This window comes from Pteropus alecto, unplaced genomic scaffold (genome assembly GCF_000325575.1).
Source record: "Pteropus alecto unplaced genomic scaffold, ASM32557v1 scaffold223, whole genome shotgun sequence".
In the NCBI taxonomy this organism is placed as follows: Eukaryota; Metazoa; Chordata; class Mammalia; order Chiroptera; family Pteropodidae; genus Pteropus; species Pteropus alecto.
Window position 1 is genome coordinate 2,866,198 of NW_006434441.1, and position 23,673 is coordinate 2,889,870.

Below are 23,673 nucleotides of genomic sequence, written 5' to 3' on the forward strand. Positions count from 1 at the left end.
TTAATATGTGTTTGCCTTTCACAATGAGAATTTTTTTCTTTGAGATATTTTCTTATTCATATTTTTTATTTTTTTTATTTTTCTTAAAGAAGTCCCTTTAACATTTCTTGTAATATCGGCTTCGTGGTGATGAACCCTTTAGCTTTTTCTTGTCTGGGAAGCTCTTTATCTGTCCTTTGATTCTAAATGATAATTTTGCTGGATAGATGAATCTTGTTTGTAAGTACTGGGTTTTCATCGCTTTGAGTCTTTTGTGCCAATCTCTTCTGGCCTGCAAAGTTTCTGTTGAGAAATCAGCTGACAGTGTTAATGGGAGCTCCCTTGTAGATAACTGCTTTTCTCTTTCTGCTTTTAAGATTCTCTCTTTGAATTTAACCTTTGGCATTTTAGTGATGATGTGTCCTGATGTTGGGCCTCTTTGGGTTTATCTTGTTTTGGACTCTACTTCCTGGACTTGTATGTCTATTTCCTTTGTCAGTTTTGGGAAGTTTTCCGTCATTATTTCTTCAAGTAGATTTTCAATTCCTTGCTCTCTGTCTTTTCCTTCTGGTACCATTGTGATGTGAATGTTGGTACCCTTGCCCTTTAAACTACTCTCATTGTTTTGGGTTCTTTTTCCTTTTTTCTGTTCTCATTAGGTGTTTTCTGCTACCTTATCTTCCAAATGACTGATTTGATCCTGTGCTTCATCTAATTGTTGACTCCATCTAATGATGTATTCTTCATTTCTGAGATTTTTTTTATATTTTCTATCTCTAGTTTTACGTTTCCTATCTCTTTGTTAAAGTTCTCACTGAGTTCCTTTACTCTTCCCCTAAGTTCACTGAGCATCTTTATAACCAGTGTTTTGAACTCTGCATCTGATAGATTACTTATCTATCTCCATTTTGTTTAGTTCTTTTTCTGGAGATTTGTTCTGTTCTTTAATTTGACACTTGTTTCTTTGTTTCCTTATTTTGGCTGCCTCCCTGTGTCTGTTTCTATGTATTAAGTAGAACTGCTACTTTTCCCAATCTTCATAGAGTAGCTTTATGTAGTAGGTGTCCTGTAGGGCTCAGTGGCACAGTCTTCTTGGTCACTTGAGCTGGGTGCTCCAGGAGTGTCCTTTGTGTGTATTGTGTGTGCTTTCCTCTTGTAGTTGAGCCTCATTTGGTGGTGTGCCAGTGGGTGGGACTGACCCTTGGGCTGATTGGCTGTGAGGACTGGCCGTGACTACAGCAGACAGAGCTGATGTGTGGGAGCCAACCCCATGGAGTGGGATTCGCTTTGGCTGTGCTCTGGTCCACCCTTTGTTTGTGTCATTTGTGGCACTAATTGGGTGGTGCTCTGGTGTGGTCCAAAGCTTGCTGCTGGGTGTGTTGGTTCTGGGTCGTCTTGGGAGGGGCTCAGGTGCTGCCTGTGTTCAGCCAGAGCCACCTGGTAGGAACAGCAAGGTGATATGCAGTTGGTAGCTGCCAGTGCTGGGCTTAGAGGCACTTCGGAGAGGCTATGCTGTGAAGCGAGGCCGGCCACTGCTAGTGCTAGTTTGGGGGCCGCTTTGCCAGAGGCATAGGGCATGCCGAGGTCATCCACTATTTGTTTGCACTTTGTGGACCTTTGAGAGATTTTAGGAAAGTTGCAGTGCTGGCAGATACTGCCACTTACGAGGAATGGGCACTGAAAAAGTTGAGTGGGGCGAGGTCGCAGGGAATCACCAGGCAGGCAAGAGCAGTTATTATAGGTTAATACTCATTTTTGATGGCTGCCTGCACCTGCGGCTGTGTCAGAGGATGGCTCAACAGGGACAGTGGCGCTTTAGTCTCTGAGAGAGCTGCCCCCCCAGCCCTCACCCTGTGCCAGACAATTCAGTTCCTCCCCTTACTCGTCTCTGGCCTTTCCAAGTTGCTTGCCCTTCTCTGGAGCTCGGGGTGAGTGAGAGCAGGCAAATCTGTGCAGGCCCTTTAAGAGGACACCCGGGCCTCCAGCCGCTCTCTGTGTCACCCGGACTGAGTCCCTGCTGGTTTTCACAGCCAGATGTTGTGGGGGACTCCTCTTCCCAGCACTGGTGGTCTGGAATGGAGAGCCCAGTGTGGGGCCGGGACTCTTTGCTCCTCAGGGAGAACCCCACCACCAAGATGTCCTCCTGATGCTCAAGTGCCCCATGTGGGTGTGGGGCCGCCAGGTCGGTGCCTCTGCATACCACCTCCCCCAATCTCAAAGTGGCTTCTTCTCCGTGTCCTTAGTTACAGGACTTCTATTCATCTGGGCTTCAAATGCTTCTCAAGGGTGGTAGTCCTGTAATGTAGTTACAACTGTGATGTGGTTGTGGGAGGAGGCGAGCACAGCATTTTTCTGCTCGGCCATCTTGGCCAGAACCTGTGAGTATGTCCATTTGTTGGTGAAATAGCTAGTTTTGCTCTATATATTTGATGCTTTTCTTAATAGTTTGTGAGACTACTTTTACAGGGTGAGGAATTTACTCTTCTGTCTTTAACTTGGTAACATAAAAGTATACAATTATAGTCTAAGTACACTGAGTAGGAAAGCAAAGATTCTAAGTGAAGAGCTTGCCCCCTGTCCCATGTGAGCCGTGCTTGTGTGGCAGGTGTAACTGCAGCTTATGCTCATGTTTCCTGTTCATTAGAGAGAGAGTAGCTACCGAGGATATTTTAACAGAAAGGACACCATGATGAACATTTGATAACATTGACTTGTTGGTCTTTTCCTAGACTTAAGTAAAGAGCAGTGAGACTGGTCTTAGACCCTGATGAGCAGCGGTCAGAAGTACGAGCTGCCCATCGAGTCTGTGGTTGCCCATAAGAGCTCCATGTGGGGACTGGTCTCTGTCAATGTTGCCTGTGCATTGCAGAATAACTCCAGGGGAAAAGGACCTCTGAAGACAGATGCCAGTGTTTGAAAGCTGTAATAGCTAGTCACAAGTGCTGTACACTTCATGGCTTTGCTTTCCTTTGTTTGCTTTCCATGAAAGGTTGACCCACTGTGCATGGGGCCCAGTGTCGGCTCCAAGCAAGAACCGAGTACTCGGTCTCTGCCGGCTATCACCCAGCAGACTTCAGAGCACCTGGGACAGAGACCCAGAGAGGCACCTCCAGCTGTTCCTCCTGAGGCAAATGCTATCACTGTAACTTTGGTGTCCCCAGCTGTCAGCCAGAGTATGATTCCTGCTCCTTTGACATCACAGCCAGTGACAGACTCCATGTTTGCAGCAGCCGGAAAAGATGCCAGGTGAGCCAAAGCTGCTGCTAGAGCTGCCAGTGCTGTGAATGGGTCTCAACCCTGGCACGGTCTGTGGCACTGGGGCAGGTGTAACAGACAGTGGTTCCCGTGTTGAATTAAACCAGGCCACTGAAACGTTAGCCCCACCTCTTGCAGATTACTTACTTTTCAGGCTTCTTTTAGAGCATTTTACTTTATACTTCTTTCCTGAGTTAAAAATTTTCAGTATGCTGAACTCAACAATATTTGAATACCCAAAGGCCATATAGCTGTTAAACCAAAACTGCCTTTGCTGATGGACTTCACCTGAACACATGCAGGGATTGTTGCAGTCCAGGCAATTCCTAGACACATGGTGTCCTCTTCCTTCTGTCTTCCTACCCAGAGCGGTGTGCGATGAGCACCCATGGCTGGGCCAGGGTCTGTCCAGGCAATGCTGCAGAGGCGCCCCAGTTCTCAGGGATTTTCCTAGAGTTCTGAAATGATGGTGTTACGTCACTTGTTTTCTTTAAATTTTTATCTTCAGCCTCTCTCTCTCTCAACAGATAACAATTTCATCGATCCATTAGAAAAAATAAAAGCTACAGTGTAGCTCACACTCTCCCATTAGGTAAAGCCCTCAGCACAGATTGCGGTCCTTAAACGCTGATTCGTTGGTATCCAAGGTTAACATCTGTCAGTGATTTCTCCCAGAAACACGGTTCAGGGCCATCACGCTCTTTCATTCACATCGGCAGTCATTCCAACCTGGGCCCTGCATCTTGCCGTGTCCGTAGGAGGGCAGTTGAGTGGGGGCCACGACCCGTTCCTTCTTCACAGTTAATTTACGCAGCTGTGAAATGGCGAGCACAGCAGCCACGACAGGCCCCGCAGAAGTGATGTGCGTCTGGCTGCCCCTGCAGAGATGGAACAGTGTGGTTGTGAGAGCCGGAGACCACTTTCCCTTATAACATTGTGAAACTCCAACCTGGTCAACATTTGGGTCTCCATAAGAAGCACTTCAGATTGGCCCTGACCTTGGCCTAGGCCGGGACCTGAATGGACCCCCATGGCATTCTCAGCAGCCTGGACAGCTGACCATGACAGAGAAAGGGCAGGCACCTTTCTCTGGAGTCTCATATAAAAACTTGTGCTTTTATGACAATTTAGTGGGGATTTATAAAATGTTAAGTGCTTTGCAGTTTCTATCTTACACCTTACCAGGGTCCACTAAGAGAATTCTAGCAAATTTAAATAGATCCACTGTCGCAGTTGTACTTGAGCTGATATAAACGTCTTCTGTGCCTTGAGTCTTTCTTGATAGATGTTATGGTCTGGCGAACAACGCTCTGTGGCTACTGGCTCATCACAAGTGGTGGCCATGCAGCTGACAGCAGTACGTTCCCGTACCCTGACGGGGGCTTCATGGTAGCTCGTCAGCTGGCACCATAAGTGGGGTCATGAGAACGAGGAAGCCGCTGTCTTGTCCTGCCCTGCGTATAAAGGGACGGTTAGCACGGTGTTAAATGGCAGTGCCACTGTGTCAGGCAGACATTAGTACCTGGCTTGTGTCTGCGAGAATTATTTTCCTCAAGAGGAAATGAAAACAAAAATCAGACATTTTATTCACTTACACTATAGGCCTAAGCAGTTCCATCCATATAGTAACAACAGGCTTATAATTGCTGACGGTTTTTTCACTGTTCTTTCTTGAGAGTTAGTGTGTTTCAAAGAGTTTTCTCTTCCAGATGTGTGACCAGAAGTACTCATGGATTCAAGCCGCCGAGTGGAGCAGAGCTGACTGGAGGTGATGATGTGTGGTCACTGTCCGTGTGTGTCCACCTGTTGCCCGCTCCCCTCCAGGTCACCCAGAGGGCTGTGTGGTAGCCCTGGTTCCTGAGTGCAGCTGGGTGCGAGCTTGTGCATCCTCAGAATGTAGGGTTAGATAAGCCCTGGACATCTCAAATAAGGGTAGAAACCCACTCGTTAGTCATACCTTGTTTGTTAGAATCTTTTAGAAACTTGATTTGTGAGAACTTTTTAGTTAAATTTCTTAGCAAAAATGTAAATTTATGTAAAACAAGAGTCATCTTTAATATATTATGAGGTAGTAAAGGTGTTTAAAAGTATGATCAGAAGGGTTATACTTCTCTTTAGTACTGCTTCGTTAGAGACATTTGCAGTGAAGGTAAGTTTATAAATAAAATATGAAACAGATTGGACATTTATCCCCTCCTTCCCCCCTGCCATGACTGTGACATCCTTCCCAAGTGACAGTTCAGTGAGGACAGAGCTGCTTGAAACAGCAGGAGACCCCTGCACAGAACCCAGACTTCCTGGGTGCCAGCGCTGTTGTGGGGAGTTAGAATTCATGCACGCATGAAACAGACAACCCCATCTGCATGGAGGGGGCGTCAGAACCGCAGAGGCAATAGGGAGACATCCATGGAGAGCTATGTTTGTGTCAGGGCTGCAAGATGGGGCTGCACATGCAGTGGGCATGGAAGACCCACCTCAGGCTGTGCAGAGCCCTCAGGCGGGGAGGTCCCCAATGTTTCCACATGCCGCAGAGAGCCCAGGCCGAGGTGTGCAGGGGAGGAGGCAGGTGCAGGCCAGCCTAATGGGCCTGGTGCGCCATTGTCCGGACTCCAGCCGAGTGAGACGGAAAGCCAGCCTGAATGAACCTTTATGATTGGACCGTTGGCATGCGTCTCCTGGCATAGAGGGAGCCAAGGGTTGTTTATGACCAGGCTGCTAGTTTGATATGATTTTAGACCTGACTGCCTGTTCTCTTTAAGCTTTCATCCCCTTTTCTATTAAAGGATAATTCTTGTCTTACCTGCCTCAGGTGACCTATAAAGGTAAAAGTGAAGCCATGAGAGGTGTAATAATGGAGGTCCTTAGTGGTGGTTATCAGCTCCCATGAGTGTTTAATTGTAAGAAAGTTCTTATCGAACTGTGTCCCTGTAGATTATTCTGATCCCCTGCTAGTACTGCATCTTGTCCCTATCTCTCTAACAGGGTGTGACACACACAAGGTTGTGAACACAGGTTCTTTTCACACGACTCCAAACACGTCGCTGGGAGTGGTCCAGGCAACGCCGTCCATGGGGCAGCCATCCCCCACCGTGCACACGAAGGAAGCCTTAGGTGAAGCTGTGCTCGGGTATGGCCCCTGACAGCAGGCGCGGGGCAGGCCTCCGCAGCCTGCTTATACTTCTTTCTCCTTCTCAGGCTTCATCATGAATGTGTTCCAGGCTCCTACACTGCCTGATGTGTCTGATGACCAAGATGAATGGCCATCTCTAGATCAAAATGAAGATGCATTCGAGGCCCAGTTTCAAAGTAAGAACAGCTTGTATAAGAGCTGCTGAGTGCATAGCATTGTGGGTGGTTGCTGCAGGGAATGTCGTAGGCAGGAAATGCGTGGGATAGAAAATCCAAGAATGGTTGACAAGGTGCTCAATGTGCATCATAGATCTGCTTTGTTTCTTAGAAAATATAGTGTAAAGAAGGACAAGGTCCCCATGGAAGCGAATGGCCTGCAGGGCTGAGGACTTGAGGTCTGGCTTTAGCTTCTCCTAGATGAATGGCAGGGGTGGGGACGGAGAGCTGGGGCCGGCAACCAGCCCCTGTCTGCCTGGAGTTGGTGCCTGTTGGAAGCCAGAGGGAGACTTTGGTCAAGCTGACCTGACCCAGTTAGACTCAGGAGCACTCAAGATGGAAGGCTATGAGGTCTTCCTTATACAAAGTAGGAAACAGCCACAGGAGCTGCGTTCAGCAAGTTGGGTGATGACGGCAATGTTCTGGCGGGTGATGATGAATACCATGTAGCAGGAACTCGAGACAAGAGGGCAAAGCCTTGTGACCACAGTTAAGTCTCTTCTTCCCAGTACAAATTACCTAGTATTTGAAAAGCCGATACCACTACTTTCCTATAAGCTCTTATTCCACCTTTTTTATTTGTAGTTGAAGTTTAGCATAAAAGATGATGTTTTTACCCAATGCAATAATTAAATGCTATTTTTTTCTCTATTGCAGAAAATGCAAGTTCTTCTGGGGCTTGGGGCGTCAATAAGGTTATCTCTTCTTTATCATCTGCTTTTTCTGTGTTTGAAGATGGAAACAAAGAAAATTATGGGTAAAGAAACAGCTGGTTAAAATCATGTGGCGGGAGATACCTGGTCATGGTGACGTGGAATGCTGCACAGCTTCCTCCGGGACTTGCAGTAGTGAGGTGGCAAGAGAGGGGTCTGGCTTCCAGTCCCAGCTGTAGGACCTTGCTAAAGGTCCTTTCCAGCACTGCTGGCTATCTAGGCACTAGATAGCTAAAGCACATGGTGGACAAGGAAAGGGGTGCAGAGAACTGAGGGAGTCTGTGGGTCTGAACCAGTGTTAGATGCGCCTGAGTTCACCAGCCCAGGCATCTATGCATGTTCTGTTATGTTTGCAGGCTTGGTCAAGTAGAGAAGGAGGTAGCTTAGGTGGGGTCGTGATGCAGAGAGAATATGTGTTAAGGGTGAGGGCATTTAGAATTTTGCAAATCTTTCCTTAGGTTACCCCAGCCTAAGAATAAACCCGCAGGAGCCAGGACCTTTGGAGAACGCGGTGTAAGCAGATTTTCCCCTAAACCAAAGGTAGGTCAAACTCCCTTCACCCATGAAATGGATCTTCTCTTTGTTTTAGCAATAGTTGTCCAGATAAAGGAGGCGGTGAGTGTAAGAGCATGCTGAGAAACACAGTGTCATATGAAGAGTGTATGTAGAGACATTGTCCTACAAGTTACCTGAGTATCTACTTGTGCCAGGCACTGCAATAGGTACAGAACTTGAGAAGGAATGTGCTGTGATCCTCGCCATCGTGGGCCTTCCTGCTAGACAAGAGACCCCATGGGGCACGCATGCCTTCAAGGCCTGGGAAGTGAGGCCATTAGATGGAACTGAACTGGAGCAGTCCGTTGTCAGACACCTCAGCAAACAAGCATCGCCTGTTCACTGGCCCGCCACATTCTTGGTGACGGTGGCTTTTGTGTCAGCCCATACCCACTTGCATTCCAGCCCTGAGAGTTTGCAGGCTGCCTTCTCTCCATCCCTGGCCTGGCTCTGCCAGCATGTGTTGGAGTGTGCGGGAAGCCTGTCACCTCAGCCATGTTCTCACCCCATGGTGGGTTCTGCTAAGTAAACTGTCACCCAGCTCTTGAGTCCTGTTGAACTTTTTGACATTAAAGTGGGCTGGATTTCAGATATAATAGCATTGCTTCTTAGGTGCATTTTACCGACTATTCAGCTTTGACTGAAAACCTGTGCTAGGTTTCCCGCTTGTCCTGGCGCTGAGCAGAGGCCAGTCGCTTTATCCTGTGTTTGCTCCCCTGGCGAATGACCAGCCAGCTTTGCCTGCAGTGTCAGAAGAGACAAAGTGTAATCCGTGAAGACCGCGGGGTGTAAACCATGACGGGCGTTTTAGGGTCAGCCAAAGGGCTTTGGGCAAGTGCGATTCTGACTCGGCAGTTTCTTCCTTTGTCATAGACTCTAAAACTGGACTTTTGTGTTTTTGGATAAGTAGCTAATTCTGGGGCTGGAGCAGGAGAACTATAAAGGAGCTGGGAGCATCTCGTTGTGCCAGAAAGGAAGGGATGAAGTGCTTCACAGGGGCCACCTGAGTGGCCGGTGGCCACACCTGGACAGCGTGAGCAGGAAAGAAGTAGCCCAGAGTGGCATCAGGTTGTAAAGCAAGAAATAAAATAAATATCCGTATTGCTACACATGCGTGGGAGAGAAAGGACAAAACATCCTTACAGAAGATCCAAGTCAGGGAGAGAAATGTGTGCCAAGAGAAAGCAGCCATTAGAGCCACAGTAAAAGTCGCAGCAAGAGCCACGGGCGAGTCTGAGAATTAGCGGGCAAAACTATAAGAGGAAAGAGGACATTCATGTGGCCAAATTACTTTAGTTACTTTGTTCCCAAATTCTTTGGTATTTCTCTGACCCGAAGGTGAAGCTCAGTTCTCCTTCCTCTGAGGATAGCCTGGACTTAGTGACCTCCTTTTAACAAGCAGAGGATGGAAAGCGGAGAGCCAAGCCATTCGGTGCAGGAACCTGGCAGACACCACTTTGACTGGCTGACCAGTGAAAAATTGACTTGATGTCTTATGTCACCAAACATGATGTAATAAGAAAGGGTACTTTACCCCTGATGCTAGTCCCTAAAATCTATAACCCCAGTCTAATCCTGAGAGAACAGCAAATAAACCTAAATTGGAGGACATTCTACACAGTTCCTGGTCAGGATTCAAGAGCATCAGTGTGAGAAAGACTAGGAACAACCCGTGACCTGGCATGGCCTGCAGAAGGCTAAGGAGGCGTGACAGCTAAACACAGTGTGGCATCCAGGACGGGGTCTGAGAAGAGGTACCCAAGTGGGAGGGTGAGGAAACCCAAACGATGGCGTGGTCACTAGTGCCATGTAGTTCCCTGGATGTTAGGGCTCTATAAATGTTACCCTAGAAGTCCGCCCAAGGGCATGTGGGAGCTCCGTGCTATCTTCGAGATTCCTCTAGATTTTTCAAATGAAAAGACCATGTGACCCTTGTGTACGGTGGAGCCCACTGGGGTATGACAGGGTCTAATTCTGGGGGAAAAAATGACAATCACGACGTCGTCAGCTGGGTGGTTGCCAGTGCTATGTCTGTTTCTTCTTTAATTTCTCTTTTATCTTAAAAGTTGTAACATGTTAAATTTCATGACGACACAGGGGGCTGGCTGCTTTTTTTCAGCTCATCTTTTGTTTCAGGAAGTGCCATGTCCTGAGGAGTTTCCTGATGACTCAACTGTCTGGGGCGTCCGCTGCCCCAAGATGCTGGCGCCCAGCCCCAGGAGCCCAGGAGGCTTTACATCCGCCGCACGGCTTGCATCCACGCCTTCCCATAAGCTTCTGGTGGGCCCAGTGCACGCTCTAGAGGACAAAGGTGTGTGACACTGCTCCTATAGGGTGTACATTTATTGTACAATTTACCACAAACAATAAGGTCACTGTTGACAGATTGCATTAGTTGAAGGCTAAAAATAATGCACATTTGTATTTTCTAATTTGATAAAAGTAACAAATAGTAAATTTTAGTTCTTGATATTTGTCTGCAAACTTCATTACTTTGGAGATGTAGCAAAGTACTAATTCAGAAAATCATATCCTCTTATTTGTTAGTGATCTAACTTCAAAAGAGTAATGAAAAACTCACAAATAGCCCTTATTTCCCCTAGACGTGACCCTTAATGTATGATATCGACACTGGGCGCAGCCATCATTAAGGACCAGCTTATAGAGCATACCTGTGAGACCCAGGCCACCGTCCCATTTTGGTGACTGCTGATTTACCTGCCAACTCTGATCTCACTGGCACCTCTGTAAAAAATAGCACTATCCACCATAGCATGCCCACAAGTCACTCCCCAAGGCAGAGGCACAGCTGAGCCCTAGACTTAAAATGTTTCACAGCTTGGTATGTTTCTCCTGAATTTTAAAGGAGAGTCCCTTAAAACTTGGACAACTGCTAAATGCTATCACAAGCTTGCCACTTCAATAAAGAAAAGTTTTTGAAGCTTTTTCTAGTCAAGAAAACTAGTTTAATCAGTCCAGAGTCTTTCAAAACAGTCAACATGCCACACTTAGAGGATTTGCCATTTTGGTTGTATCAACAAAAGCTAGTGTTCTAGGATGAGAAGTGTGAGCACCTGCTCGGTGAGGCAATACCTGATAAAATTTACTCTGGGGTGGTGCTTGCCATGCGTGGTATTGAGCTCACCCAGTAGTTTATTCCATGTTTCTGCCCTATCTGGTCTATCCGTCAATAGTCATTGTCATTGTTTTAAATTTAAAGGATGATGAGTATTCCCAGGGATCTTTGTGATGTAACACTCCACACCAATCAGCTAAACACCAGTAGACTGACGCAAAGTCAACATAACCTCTGCCCTTCAGAAGCATGTCAGCCTTTCATTCTTCATGTCTTTGTCATCAGGTTCTCCCAAAGCAGGGTGTGGCCTGCCACCCACACTAGTGCTCTCCCATGGTCTGGGCATCCTGCCCACAGTGACCAGGCCCTCTCCAGGCCCTGTTCTCTAGAAGGATTGTATGGACTAGATGTAAACAGTTGAAATGCTTTTACATATATTAGTAGTAGGATTTTTTAAGTCATCCCCCCGCCCCATTTTTAAAAGTTTACAGCACATTTTACCGTGGAACACTATTTTGAAATTAAAATGCAAGTCAGTATAAAAAGGAATCCTGGACTTTATAACCATATAAAATATGTGTACGTACACATGTGTACATAATGTCGGTCTCTAATTTTCTATATATATCAGAAAACGTGGTAGCAGCACAGTACGCCCATGTGACTTTGGATGCTCGTGAAGGAAACGTGGCGCAACCCTCAGAAGACAGGAAGTTCAGGTACTGTGAGCGCGAGTGTGGCCCTGCCTTTGCGTTTCTCATTAGCTTTTCTTTTAGAATATGACATGGTTCCGACCCTTCAAGGCTGGTAGTTTTTATTCACTAGCAGCTTGAAGGCAGAAGGTCCTCTCTGAATAAAGACAATTTACCTAAACATGGGCACTCGAGCCATGAGCGAAGCAGTGTGGCCACCGAGTCCCTGAGGGCGTGAGCTCCGCATCAGACTCCTCTGCAGGCCCTTCCTGCCAAAGGCCCAACCTGGAAAGACTAGTGCAGAACAGGGCCAACATAATTCCTTCTTCACACCTGTTACGATCGAGAAAATCGGTAACTGTCTTATATGAGAGGAAGATAATAGTGTTTAAGCCTCTTAGGTATCAGTGCAAAATGCAGACTTGCCCTTCGTTAATGCTTTGCAGAAGTAAAATCCCATCATATTTCAAGAGTCTGGTGGATGTAATGGACACTGGAAGTGCCTACACCCTTGAGTGTCTTATAGCAGCGCATGCCCACACTTTCCACAGTGACCCTTTCATTCATCTGCAACAACTGAGTTGTATCTCTGCAACATTTTTTAAAATCTGAAATTATTCCAAAATTAGTTTATTTTTTTAAAAAATATTCACAGGAAAAATGCCTATGTCAAAAGGTAAAAATGCAACCTGAAGTTGCGGGTGTCAGTTCATCTGTGTAGAAGCGTATTCTGTCCACGTGTGTGTGGGTGCTGGCTGTGAGGCTGGGTTTACGTGTGTGGGGCTGTATATGCACTTGAGTCCTGTCGTCATTGGCTCTTCTCTCCAAAGTCACTGCCTACACCGAACCACTGCTCCTTGAGGGAACACACAGCAAGGTCCCTGCAAGTCTCTGGTCACAGCACTTTAGTTAAAGGCACCTTGTTCCATATGTGCTATTGGCTCGCTAGCACTGAGCTCCCAGCCAGCAGCACTGAAATCGGGGCCTGAACAAAGCCCACCAGCACATGAGTTTTCTTCCTGAGGCACGTCCCGGCCTTCCAGCACTCCAGAACACTGGACAGCACTTAAACCCCGTCACTGAGTACACTGCAAAAGGGCACTCAGTGTGAGAGCTGAAATGCGACGGCATGCGTCCTTATTCAACCTCACCTGGGGATGCCTATTGGGTAACTCACATTTTTTGCTGCTCTGAGTGTTTGCAGGTGACTCCAAAAGCATCATGAGTATTGACTTGGGTTACTAAAACATTTAGCATGCAAGCAAATGTGTAAATATGGGGTCCGTGAGTGATGAGCAACTATGCGAGGGTGCATGTGCATCCACATGCATGTGCGGAGGTGTACTGGTGCTAGGTGGGTGGGTTGTCACTTCTTATTCAGTGTTATAAAAGAAGGCATTTTGGAATAAAGTTAAGTGTTCAGTCTTGATGACAGGCCTGACATTCAGGTGACAACTTGGGGGAATAAACCCGTTCCTACATTTCCTACCAAAGAACATCCACTGTCCTCTGCCCCCCAGTTATCTATGTGTTACCAGCTCTTTGACTTATTTTTATTTGCGTCGTACTAGCTGCATGTGTGTTTATCTGAAGAAAACACTTTAATCAACTCTTAGTGAAGCAATTTTGAATGTCATCCCTAGAATGAAAAGGAAGCTGCTCTGTGGGGCTCGATGTGCCTGGACCCGGCAGGCTTGTAACCAAGAGGTGTTTTGTCTCCCTTCTCTCATCCCTTGCGCACGTCCAGCCCAATGCAGGAGGGAAGCCTAGCAGCAGCTGCAGGCAGCGCACTGACCAGAGAGGCAGAGCGGGGCCTGGCGGCCTGCACCCTCACAGACGCTGACCTTGCCACGGCGGCGGGGTGCGCAGACACCGTCACTGGACTTGAGGCAGAGCAGGCACAGCCTCGTTCACCAGGTACAAACAGGTGCTCAGCCTTCTCTGTGCCCTGGAGTAGGACAGTGATCTGGTCAAAGCTGCTCTGGGAGAGCTGGCAGGGCAGGACCTTGAACTCTGTTGGGACAGAGGCAGCTCCACCAGGATGAGCATGCCGCGTCAGGGTGCAGTGCGACAGCGGAGTGCTCAGGATGAGCTCGTCCATGTTAGTGTTCAGGGGCGTCAAATTAACTATGGCGGGAAGTGGGGGTTGGAATCAGAGTCCCTGTTGCATGCCGGTGTCCATGTAATACTGTTGTTCCCAGGTCACAGAACAGTAACAGGCTCGGGGTTACGGGACCCCCGCCCCTGGCCGCACAGAGAGTTTTGCAGTGTGGTAGGAGCACAGTCTCTGCCATGTCCCCCCGCCCCGCCCTTAAGAGGTTATGTGATCTTGACCGAGACCATCTCGCTCCTCTGTGGCCCTCTGTCCTTTCCATAAAGTGGAGGTGAAAGTGGTACCTACTTAGTCTTATCATAAGGACCAAGGAAGGTACCAAACATAAAGTCTTCAGAACGGTGTCTTCCACGCACTTAGCCTTCAGCATGTGTTAGTTATGCTGATCAGTCTTTGATAATGGCCACTAACTTTTTTTTTCCCTTCAGAAATGATTTCTCTTTTGTGGAGCCAAAATATCTTATACATGCACATTGCATGGAGGTAGTATGTGTTAAAGGCAACATGTTTTGTAGACATAAGTGGAAAAGCAATTTAAAGTCTATATCTGGGCATATGTCAGAAGTAACTAACAAATATTCACATCTGCCTTTGAGACGGGTGCTCACGCTGTGCTAGAGGCCAGACCGACAGCCCCAGGGGAGTGAAACTGGTGCCCTGGTGTTGGTTTCATTTTTCTCAACTGAATGTTGATCTAAATGTGTAACTCTAAAATGGCATTGAACCATGTGGAACTAGCCATTTTGACTCTTGAAACTGGTTCTTTATTATTTGATTCAATGCTCTTTAAAGATGAGGCTTTTGAAAGGTTATTTAACACGTATCTCCACTTGTTTTATTTCTAATTCCTCAAGTGCTGAATTTATTTTCTGATTTTGTCTCTATCCCTTTAAGACCTTGCTGTTGAGAATCCGTGGGATGGTGAACTGATTCTCAAACTTCTCTCCGGGCTTCCTCAGCCCTTGCACTCCCATCCAGACGTTTTTGAGTGGCAGTGCAAGCTCCCTGCCATGAAGCCCAAGACCGAGTTCCAGCTGGGTAAGAGCCATGTGGTGATAAGACTTCCAACCCTTGTTTCTCCATGGGGAGCTGGTGGTGACCTGCTGCTCCTAGCACCGCCCCCAGGTGGGCAGGTAAGAACATTACCCTGGGAGTAAACTGAGAACTGGGAGTTCTCAGTAAACATATTATTAAGCCATGATGGGAGCATTTTGACCATCGTTGGGGCTATAACAGAGATGGCAATATCTATCAGATTATAAACTCACATGCAATCACCCACTTCTAAGAATTTACCCAGATGCATATGTTCAAAGTGGCATGTGTATGTAAGGGCAGGTTGGAAGCCACACAGGTGTCACGGGGGACTGCTTAGGTACATGACGGGACACCTCCACAATGACATCAGCTCTGTACTCAGAGGGGATGCCTTCCAAAACATGCCATTAAGTGAAAGAGTAGGCTAGTGCTGTGTGCTCCGTTTTGTTTCCTAGAAGTGTAGACGGTCGTATACATGTTTGATAGTATTAAAACTAATGAAGATGGCTAACTGTTAGTGGGAGTGGACAATGACGGGAGCAAGACTTTGGGCAGTTTATTTCCCCACACACACACACCCCTACACACACACGCACAGTGTCTCACATTAGTGTAGAACGTTTGTTGAAGGCGATGAGCCAGCATTGTTGTGTTAGTAGCTAAAGCCCGTGGTTTATGTCAGGGTCACTCTCGGTGGTGTCCATCCTGTGGTTTTGGACACATGTATAATGATATGTATCCGTCAACACGGTGTCATGCAGAGTGGTTTCACTGCCCTGAAAGTGCCCGTGCTCCACCTGTTCATCCTTTCTTACCTTCACCTGGAACCCTGGCCACCACTGAGCTTTTTCCTACTGTCTCCAAGGTGTTGCCTTTTCCAGCGTGTTATGTTGTGATCGTGCAGTACATAGGCTTTTCAGATGGCTTCTTTCACTTATCAATCTGCATTTAAGGTTCCTCCATGTCTTTTCATGGCCTATTAGCTCTTTAATTGCTGAGTAATATTCCATTGTACAAATGCACCGTCGTGTGTTTATCCATTTGCCTATTGAAGGCCGTCTTGGCTGCTTCCAAGTTTGGGCAACTGTAATAAAGCTGCTGTGAACATTCCAGTGCAGTTTTTATATGGACATAATTTTCTGTTCATTTGTGTGAATATGAAGAAGTGTGATTGCTTTTATAAGAAACTGCCAAGCTGTCCCCAGTGGGATTTGTACCATTGCATCCCCACCAGCAAGAATGGGGGTTCTGCGGCTCCACATCCTCCCAGCGTCTGGAGTCCTCAGTGTTTTTGGCCTTCACTGTGGTGTTCCACTATTGTAGTTTGCAGCTCCTAATGGCATCTGGTGTTGAATGAACATTTTTGTATTTGTTTTGCCATCTGTACATCCTCTTTGGTAGGTGTCTGTTCAGGTCTTTTGCCCCTTTTGTAATTGATTTGTTTGTTTTCTTAGTTTTGAGTTTTAAGGGTTTATTGTATATTTTGAATAATTCTTAGATAAGTGTTTTGCAAAGATTTTTCTCTCAGTCTCTGGCTTGTCTTTTTATTCTATCAACTGCCTTTTGCAGAGCAGAAGTTTTTAATTGTAATGAAGTCCAATTTGTCAATTTTTTCCCTTTCACAAATCATCCTTCAGTGTCGTATCTAACAGGTCATTGGCAAACCCAAGGTCATCTAGATTTTCTCCTATGTTATCTTCTAAGACTTTTATAGCTTCGTGTTTTACATTTAGGTCTGTGATCTATTTTGGCTTAACTTTTGTGAAAGGTTCTGTGTCTAGATTTATTTTTGCGTGTTGACATTCAGTTCTCTCACCATTTGTTGAAAAGACTCCTTTATTAAATTGCCTTTGCTCCTGTGTCAGTGGGCAGCTGGTTGTGTGTGAGGCCTGTTTCTGGGCTGTCCGTCTGTCAATCTGTTTGTCCATTCCCCACCGACATCACAGCATCCTGACTGCTGTGGCTTTTATAGTAAGTCTCAATGTCAGGTAATATCACTCCTCGGGTTCGTTCTTCAGTGTTGTGTCGGCTATTCTGGGCCTTTCCCGCTCTGTGTAGACCCATGAAATAACTTGGTGGGATTCTGATTGGGGTCGTGTCTCTGTCTTTACATTCATGATGAGTTTCTTGTAGACAACACATAGTCAGGTCTTGGGTTTTTATCCACTATGACAATCTCTGTTTTCATTGGTATATTTAGTCTATTGATAATGTAAAGTGACTGTTACGTGGTTGGATTACTATCCACCATATTTGTTTATTACTTTCTATTCATTACCCTTGTTCTTTGCTCCCTTTTTGTCTTCCACTCTCTGCTTTCTCTGGTTTTAATTGAATATTTATGTAATTCATTTTTCTCGTAGCATATCAATTATAGTTCTATTGTTACTTTTTTTAGTGTTTCCCTAGAGTTTACATTTACAACTAATTCAAGCCTACCTTCAGATAACACAGTACCACTTCACAGGTGGTACAGGTCCTGATGACAGAACGTTGCCAGTTCCTCCCTCCTGTCCCGATAACATGGCTATCACTCATTCTACTTATCCTTAAGCCGTACTTACTACATGCACAAAAAGCTTTATTTTATCCCTTTTCCTACACTTTTCTGATCTCAGTTTCTGACCTACCCTGCTTCTCTTTGAAGAACTTTTTAAAACATTTCTTGCAAGGCGGGTGCTGGTGACAGATTCCCTTAATGTTTGTCTGTCTCAGAAAGGCTTTGTTTCCGCCTCGCCTTCAGAGGGGTCATTTGAGTGGACACAGAGTTCAGTGCCAGTTTCTTCTCTCCAGAATACCACACTCTGGACAGAAGTCGCTGTGACTTGTCCTTGCCCCTCTGCAGGTGGTTTGATCCTGGCTCCTCTCAGCGTTTCCTCCATCTCCCCTCCTGCAGCGTGGGTGTCCCGTGGCTAGGGCATAGATTCCCTGGTATGTGTCCTGCATCTGTGACTCAGTATCTGTCACTAATTTTGGAAATTTCTCAACCATTATTACCCCAAATATTTCTTCAGTTTCTTTCTCTTTTTCTTCCTCTTCTTAGCATTCTCATTACACATACTACACTTTTTGCAGTTGTCCCCAAGCCTGGAACACCTTTTTCTTTCTGTGTCTCAGTTCTGGAAATTTTTCTAACACATCCTCAGCTCAGAGACCCTTTCCCCTGCTGTGTGCACCTTGTTGGTGAGCACATGGGAGGGGCGTCCTTTCCATTGGTGTTTCTCTCCAGCATTTCCTCTGGGCTCTCCCCTAGAGTTTCATTCTGTCTGCTAACATGACACAGCTGTGCTTACATGTTGTACTTTCTTCATTAGCACCTTTAGCACGTTAATCATAATTCTCTTCAGTTCCTGGTCTTTTAATTCCAAGATCTTTGCCACATCCATGTCTGATTCTGGTACTCACTCCCTCTCTTCAAGCCCGTCTTCTGTCTCCTAGTGCGCCTCATGCCTTCGATAGAAGCCAGACCTGACTTGCCGGGTCCAAGGGCCTGCAAGAAGTAGGTCCTCAGGAAGGTACGTGCTCATCTGGCTTGGGGTTAGGCTTCTTACTGTTTGCTGTCACTGTAGGTATCAGAGCTGAAATTTCCCTTTGTGTCTTTAATTCTGTCTCCCTTGTTATCTTTGGGTTTCCCTGGGAGTCTGGCCATTGCTGTCACTGCAGACTTAAATATGGTCTGTGACGCCAGCTCTTTCTGTCCTAGTCCGCCTGGTACTGGGCGCCTGCCCCTGGACCACAGCTCTGGCCAGCTGTGATTTTTTGTGTCTACTTCTCTGTCTCCTCAGTTTTGGGGGCAGCAGTTTGCCCTGTGACCTGGGCTCTCTAATGGATCTAAGAAGAATTGTTGAGTTTCAGTTTTTCAGCTTTTTCTTGCTGCGAGGGTGGAGTGATGGCTTCTGCATGCCTCATATGCCAGACGGGAAACTGGAAATCTACTTTTTTATGTTTGGTTTTGCATCTGTGAATTCTTTTTTAAGAATTACCTTAAAAATCTATTACAACTTCACCTCTGTGGGTCTTTCTCCCTAAACCAATAACCCCAATGCTACTGAAAAATATCAAGACAAACCCAGTGTGAGAGATGTTCTACAGCCTACCTGACTAGTACTCTTTGGAACTGCCATGGTCATCAAAAACAAGAAGTTAGGGACTGTCACAGCCCAGCGGAGGCCGAGGTGGCTCGACAGCTGTGTCCTGGAACATTAGTGAAAACTAGCGTTGTCCGAATGAAGTGCAGGGTTTAGATAATAGGATCGTGCCAGTGCTGGCTCTTTATTTGTGACAAGTGTGCCGTGGCCATGTGAAGTCACCAGTAGGGGAGCCTAGGTGCAGAACAAACAGATACTCTCCTATCTGTGCAGCTTGAAAGCTGTACACTGAAAACTATTCTAAAATAAAAGATTTACTTCGATTAAAAACTTTCAATATCTATTAGAAATATTGGTACGATTATACTTTGCCCTTTTTATTCTGATATAAAACACTCGCATTTTTCAAAGGCATGTTAGAGCTTCCTTTAGCACTTTACGGAGAGTTTTTATCTGTTCTTTCTGACGTCACAGCCATCTTGCCAAGTAGGCAGCACAGCTAAATGTGGGCCCACTGGCAAAGAGAAGGTGGCTGCCCAGGTTCCTGCCACCGTGTGACAGGCCTAGCCTGACAGTGCTGCCCGTGCCCTCTGTCGCCATTTAAAGGTGGCGCTGTTTTGTGGCAGGAATTTAACTTTCATGCAAGATGGGAAAAGCATTTCCTAAGGGAGCTATATCCATGTTTATTAAAGCAGTTCAAGCACCAAGGAAATTCTACAAGCACTTCATTCCGACGAAGTCTTTGGTATTTTGAGCCTTTTTTTTCACTCCAACCCCTTTGCCTCCTTAGGTTCTTTGCTGGTCTACATTGATCACCTTCTCGGAGAAGGGGCTTTTGCCCAAGTTTATGAAGTTACCCATGGGGATGTGAAGGATACCAAAAGCAAACAGAAATTTGTTCTGAAGGTAAATGATCTGAGCAGCGCTTTGTACAACATAGAAATGCACTTTAGAACTGGAGTGTGCTGGCCTCTTTTTTCTTTTTTAAGACAGTGACGGTTTCAGTCAGGTCTGTCTTCAGCACTGCCCCACGAGGGCTCAGCACTGCCTTGCCGTTAGTCATGTTGCCACTAGTCACGTTGCCGCAGCAACTGCCCGTGCGGCCTGTCGCCACCCCACATCCTTCAGCAGGGTGGAAGTTGCTTCCTTGCCATCGTTTTCCAGAATGTGAGACTGGATGTGAATGTCACATACCTGGTTTGCAGGTCCAGAAGCCCGCCAACCCCTGGGAGTTCTACATTGGGACTCAGCTGATGGAGAGGCTGAAGCCCAGTGTGCGACACATGTTTATCAGGTTCTACTCCGCCCACTTCTTCCGGGATGGCAGCGTGCTGGTGGGGGATCTTCACAGCTACGGGACGCTGCTGGTAAGACATGGATCCTGGCTTGTGCCTTGCACTGTAGCAGTGGGCACAGATCTCGACTGGAAGTCCCTGTGCTCCTATGCAGCCGGCTCAGGAATCCACTTCCCCCTATTTCTAGAATGCCATCAACCTCTATAAAAATACCCCTGAGAAAGTGATGCCTCAAGCTCTGGTGCTGTCCTTTGCTATCAGCATTCTCCACATGATAGAACAGGTCCACAGCTGCGAGATCATCCATGGGGATGTCAAACCAGACAACTTCATACTCGGGAGCAGGCGAGTGTCACACTTCTGTCGAGCCCCTTCTTACCGTCCCCGCAGGCTCTTGTTGTTCGTGCTCACACAGCCAGGCCCTTGTTTCTGTTCGGTACAGAGTTTTGGAACAAGACAGCGAAGATGATGGTTTATCTGCTGGCCTGGCACTGATTGACCTGGGTCAGAGCATAGACATGAAACTTTTCCCAAAAGGAACTACATTCACAGGAAAGTGTGAAACGTCCGGTTTCCAGTGTACGGAGATGCTCAGTAACAAACCGTGGACCTACCAGGTGTGGAACTAGAGGGAGGGCTTCGAAGGCATTAGCCTCCATTACACCTGCTATGCTGGAAGTGACTCTGCGCCGCCCTGGTCCCGTCCCGGAGTTAGACCATGCTTGAGTGTATATTCGGTTTTGAGTCTGTCCCACAGCGAGAGGCTTTGGAGCACAGTGACAGCAGCGGCCAGAGTCCCAGGGGAAGGGTTGGGAGGCCTTCCAAGCTGTCCCTGTCCAAGGGAATTACTGTCATGTTTGCCTGTAGGTGACCACACAGGGAACTTGGAAGGACATGGTGGCCCATAGAGAACAGAGCTTTCCAAGGGGCTGCTTCAGGGGCAGGGGGTGATCTGTCCCTGGAGGCTTCAGTGGGGCTCATCAGTGGGGTGGTTGAACAGATGGCTTTCACGATCCTTTACAAGTTATACCCTATGATTGTTTACCTTGCCACATAGGTTAGAGAGACATCTTAATACAGTCATGTATAAATTACATAGACCTATAATTTTCTTTATAGATTGATTACTTTGGAGTTGCAGCAACAGTGTACTGCATGCTTTTTGGCTCTTACATGAAAGTGAAAAACGAAGGCGGAGTCTGGAAGCCTGAAGGTCTTTTTAGAAGGTGGGTGTTAGTGTCAGTGCTACATGAAAAAAGAGTAAACATTGTAGATGTTTGGGTTCCATCTGGGGGAAGATGGTCTCTGCCATTGCCTGGAGAACCCATGTCTTGGAAAGCATGATGACTTGACACAGTTCTGGGCTCTGGGCACAGTGAGCAAGTTCCGTGGCTTCACTACTTCTGTCCCCACTTGTGGCAGTAGGGCAGCCAGCGCCCTCACAGAAGCAGTGGAAGCTCCAGGCTAAGTGGCTGGCATCCTGTGCACACCAATCACCTGGTGTCACCAAGCCTGTGGTGCTTGCTTGTTTGTCTTCTTGTCTCTGTGACTGGAGCAATGATGGCCCTGCTTCCCAGCGTCTCTTAGAAGAAGCAAAGGGAGTGATACATGTGGAGGGGCTTTGTAAGTTATGAAGTAATAGGATGAGGCAGCCATCCATCACAGGAGAGGGTTTTAAGTCCCATCCCTGTATGACTAGTGTTTCTTACACTGTTCTGTCATCTGTGGTGATTAGAGTAGGCCTCTCCCATCCACGCAGATGGCTTTCCCAATGCAGTGCCGTGTGACTAGACTGGCAGTGTTTGAGCTGAGCTTTTGGCACATGTATGTTCATTATGTCATTTATACTTTGTCTTAATTGTCTCTGAGGTATAAAAACATACACAGAAAAGTGTACTCATCTTAAGTGTACAGCCTAATGGGTTTTACATACCCAGACAAGAAAAGAAACAGCGGTAATTTTCTAAAATGTAGTGTCTGCACATAAATAAGCTAGATTCAGGCCCCAGAGGAAAACTTACAACAACTATGCTTTACTCTGCGTGACAGACAACACGTTTAGCAGCCGCTCTGATCCTGTTCCTGACGGAAGGCCCAGCCCGTGCTCAGAGGCTGCCATCTCCAACCACCTGTGGGCACAGAAACCTGTTGCCCTCGGCCACATCATAGCAGCAGGCTGAGCTTCCTGTCTGGAACAGGGTCTACCTACGTTCTTCCTGTCCCAGTGCCTTATCTCCATGTTCTGGAGTTTCACAGCAGTTGGAACTCAGTTCAAGCTCGGTTCTGGACAGTCCCTCCCGTCCACCTGGTCCTGGCACATCTACGAGGAGGCTTGTCAAACCCTTGGCATCACTACAGCACATGCAGCTAGCCAAAACATCTGTTTTAAAAAAAAAATTAAAAGTTTTCCCACTGCCAAGCAATTATTGAGACTACTTATCTTGAATCACTTCTGGGGAACAAGGTATATATACACTTTTAAGTATATCTTAATTTCTCTTACTCATAATGAATTCAACATTTCTATTCTTGATGCCTTAAGCTGCGCTTGGGTGAAAGTTGTTAATTCAGCTGTCCGGGCCTATGGAGGTCAGATGCAGCAGTGGAGTTGTTCTGGGTTGTCCCACGTTGTCCCATGTTGTCCCACATGCTGAACGCTACATTTTATCCTCTATTTGCGCTTTTTCCTCCAGGCTTCCTCATCTGGACATGTGGAATGAATTTTTTCACATCATGTTGAATATACCAGATTGTCATCATCTTCCATCTTTGGATTTGTTAAGGCAAAAGCTGAAGAAAATATTTCAGCAGCACTATACAAACAAGATTAAGACTCTACGTAATAGGCTAATTGTTCTGCTCTTAGAATATAAGCGTTCTCGAAAGTAAGATATGGCACTCCCAGAAATCCCTTCGGGAATGCTGGCCTGCCCACTTCGAGCTTAGTGTCTCCCTGTTTACTGTTTATGTAAATGTTTCTTTCTGAAATCCGCAAAGTATATCCATGTGACCATTTAGTTGTTGTCAATAGTTAAACAAAACACACGTGATAACGGTCCCTGTGTCGCAGGTGAACCATGCTGCTCTGGGGACACAGGTATTTGTGAGAATATCTGGATGTGAACATACTCTAAGTTTCACTTTTAAATACTGACCTGTTCACTTAGAGCCAAAAAAGGGCAAAGACAGCTTTTTTTCTAAATTTGAGGGTTTGTATTTGTGTAAAATAAAAATTCCCCAAATATATTCAAGGGACTCAAGTTTTTATGAATAAAGATTGTCTTTTTCTGCCTGTTCTTCATTGCTATCTATGGGAAAGGTTAAAAGCGAAAATCTGAAGTCTCTTTATTTTTTAGAAGTGTCATTCAAAGGAGAATCTCACATCTTGAAAGTAGTCTTATAAGCTGAGGAAATCATTAAATTGGCCCTAAAATCGTAGCAGCCAACTTAGCATGTATTGACTTAGAGCTGGGGGCTGGGTCCTACAACCTGAACTGACCTACCACCCTAGCGCCACCCCGCTG

General features: G+C 46.4%; 1 protein-coding gene across 1 annotated transcript in view; it reads left to right on the forward strand.

The window, feature by feature from the left end:
• The window catches only part of BUB1 (BUB1 mitotic checkpoint serine/threonine kinase), a 36,404-nt gene extending 12,959 nt beyond the window's left edge, over positions 1 to 23,445 (forward strand). Inside the window, exons 10-25 of the mRNA XM_006909451.3 lie at positions 2,969 to 3,225; positions 4,944 to 5,002; positions 6,217 to 6,345; positions 6,430 to 6,540; positions 7,237 to 7,336; positions 7,751 to 7,832; positions 9,984 to 10,158; positions 11,555 to 11,642; positions 13,363 to 13,532; positions 14,623 to 14,766; positions 19,645 to 19,760; positions 20,060 to 20,221; positions 20,337 to 20,494; positions 20,592 to 20,766; positions 21,269 to 21,375; positions 22,843 to 23,445. Of these exons, the coding sequence (XP_006909513.1) occupies positions 2,969 to 3,225; positions 4,944 to 5,002; positions 6,217 to 6,345; positions 6,430 to 6,540; positions 7,237 to 7,336; positions 7,751 to 7,832; positions 9,984 to 10,158; positions 11,555 to 11,642; positions 13,363 to 13,532; positions 14,623 to 14,766; positions 19,645 to 19,760; positions 20,060 to 20,221; positions 20,337 to 20,494; positions 20,592 to 20,766; positions 21,269 to 21,375; positions 22,843 to 23,038 (2,229 nt within the window). The 3' untranslated portion in view covers positions 23,039 to 23,445. The remainder of the gene's footprint in view (positions 1 to 2,968; positions 3,226 to 4,943; positions 5,003 to 6,216; positions 6,346 to 6,429; positions 6,541 to 7,236; positions 7,337 to 7,750; positions 7,833 to 9,983; positions 10,159 to 11,554; positions 11,643 to 13,362; positions 13,533 to 14,622; positions 14,767 to 19,644; positions 19,761 to 20,059; positions 20,222 to 20,336; positions 20,495 to 20,591; positions 20,767 to 21,268; positions 21,376 to 22,842) is intronic.
• The last annotated feature ends 228 nt before the right edge of the window (positions 23,446 to 23,673 follow it).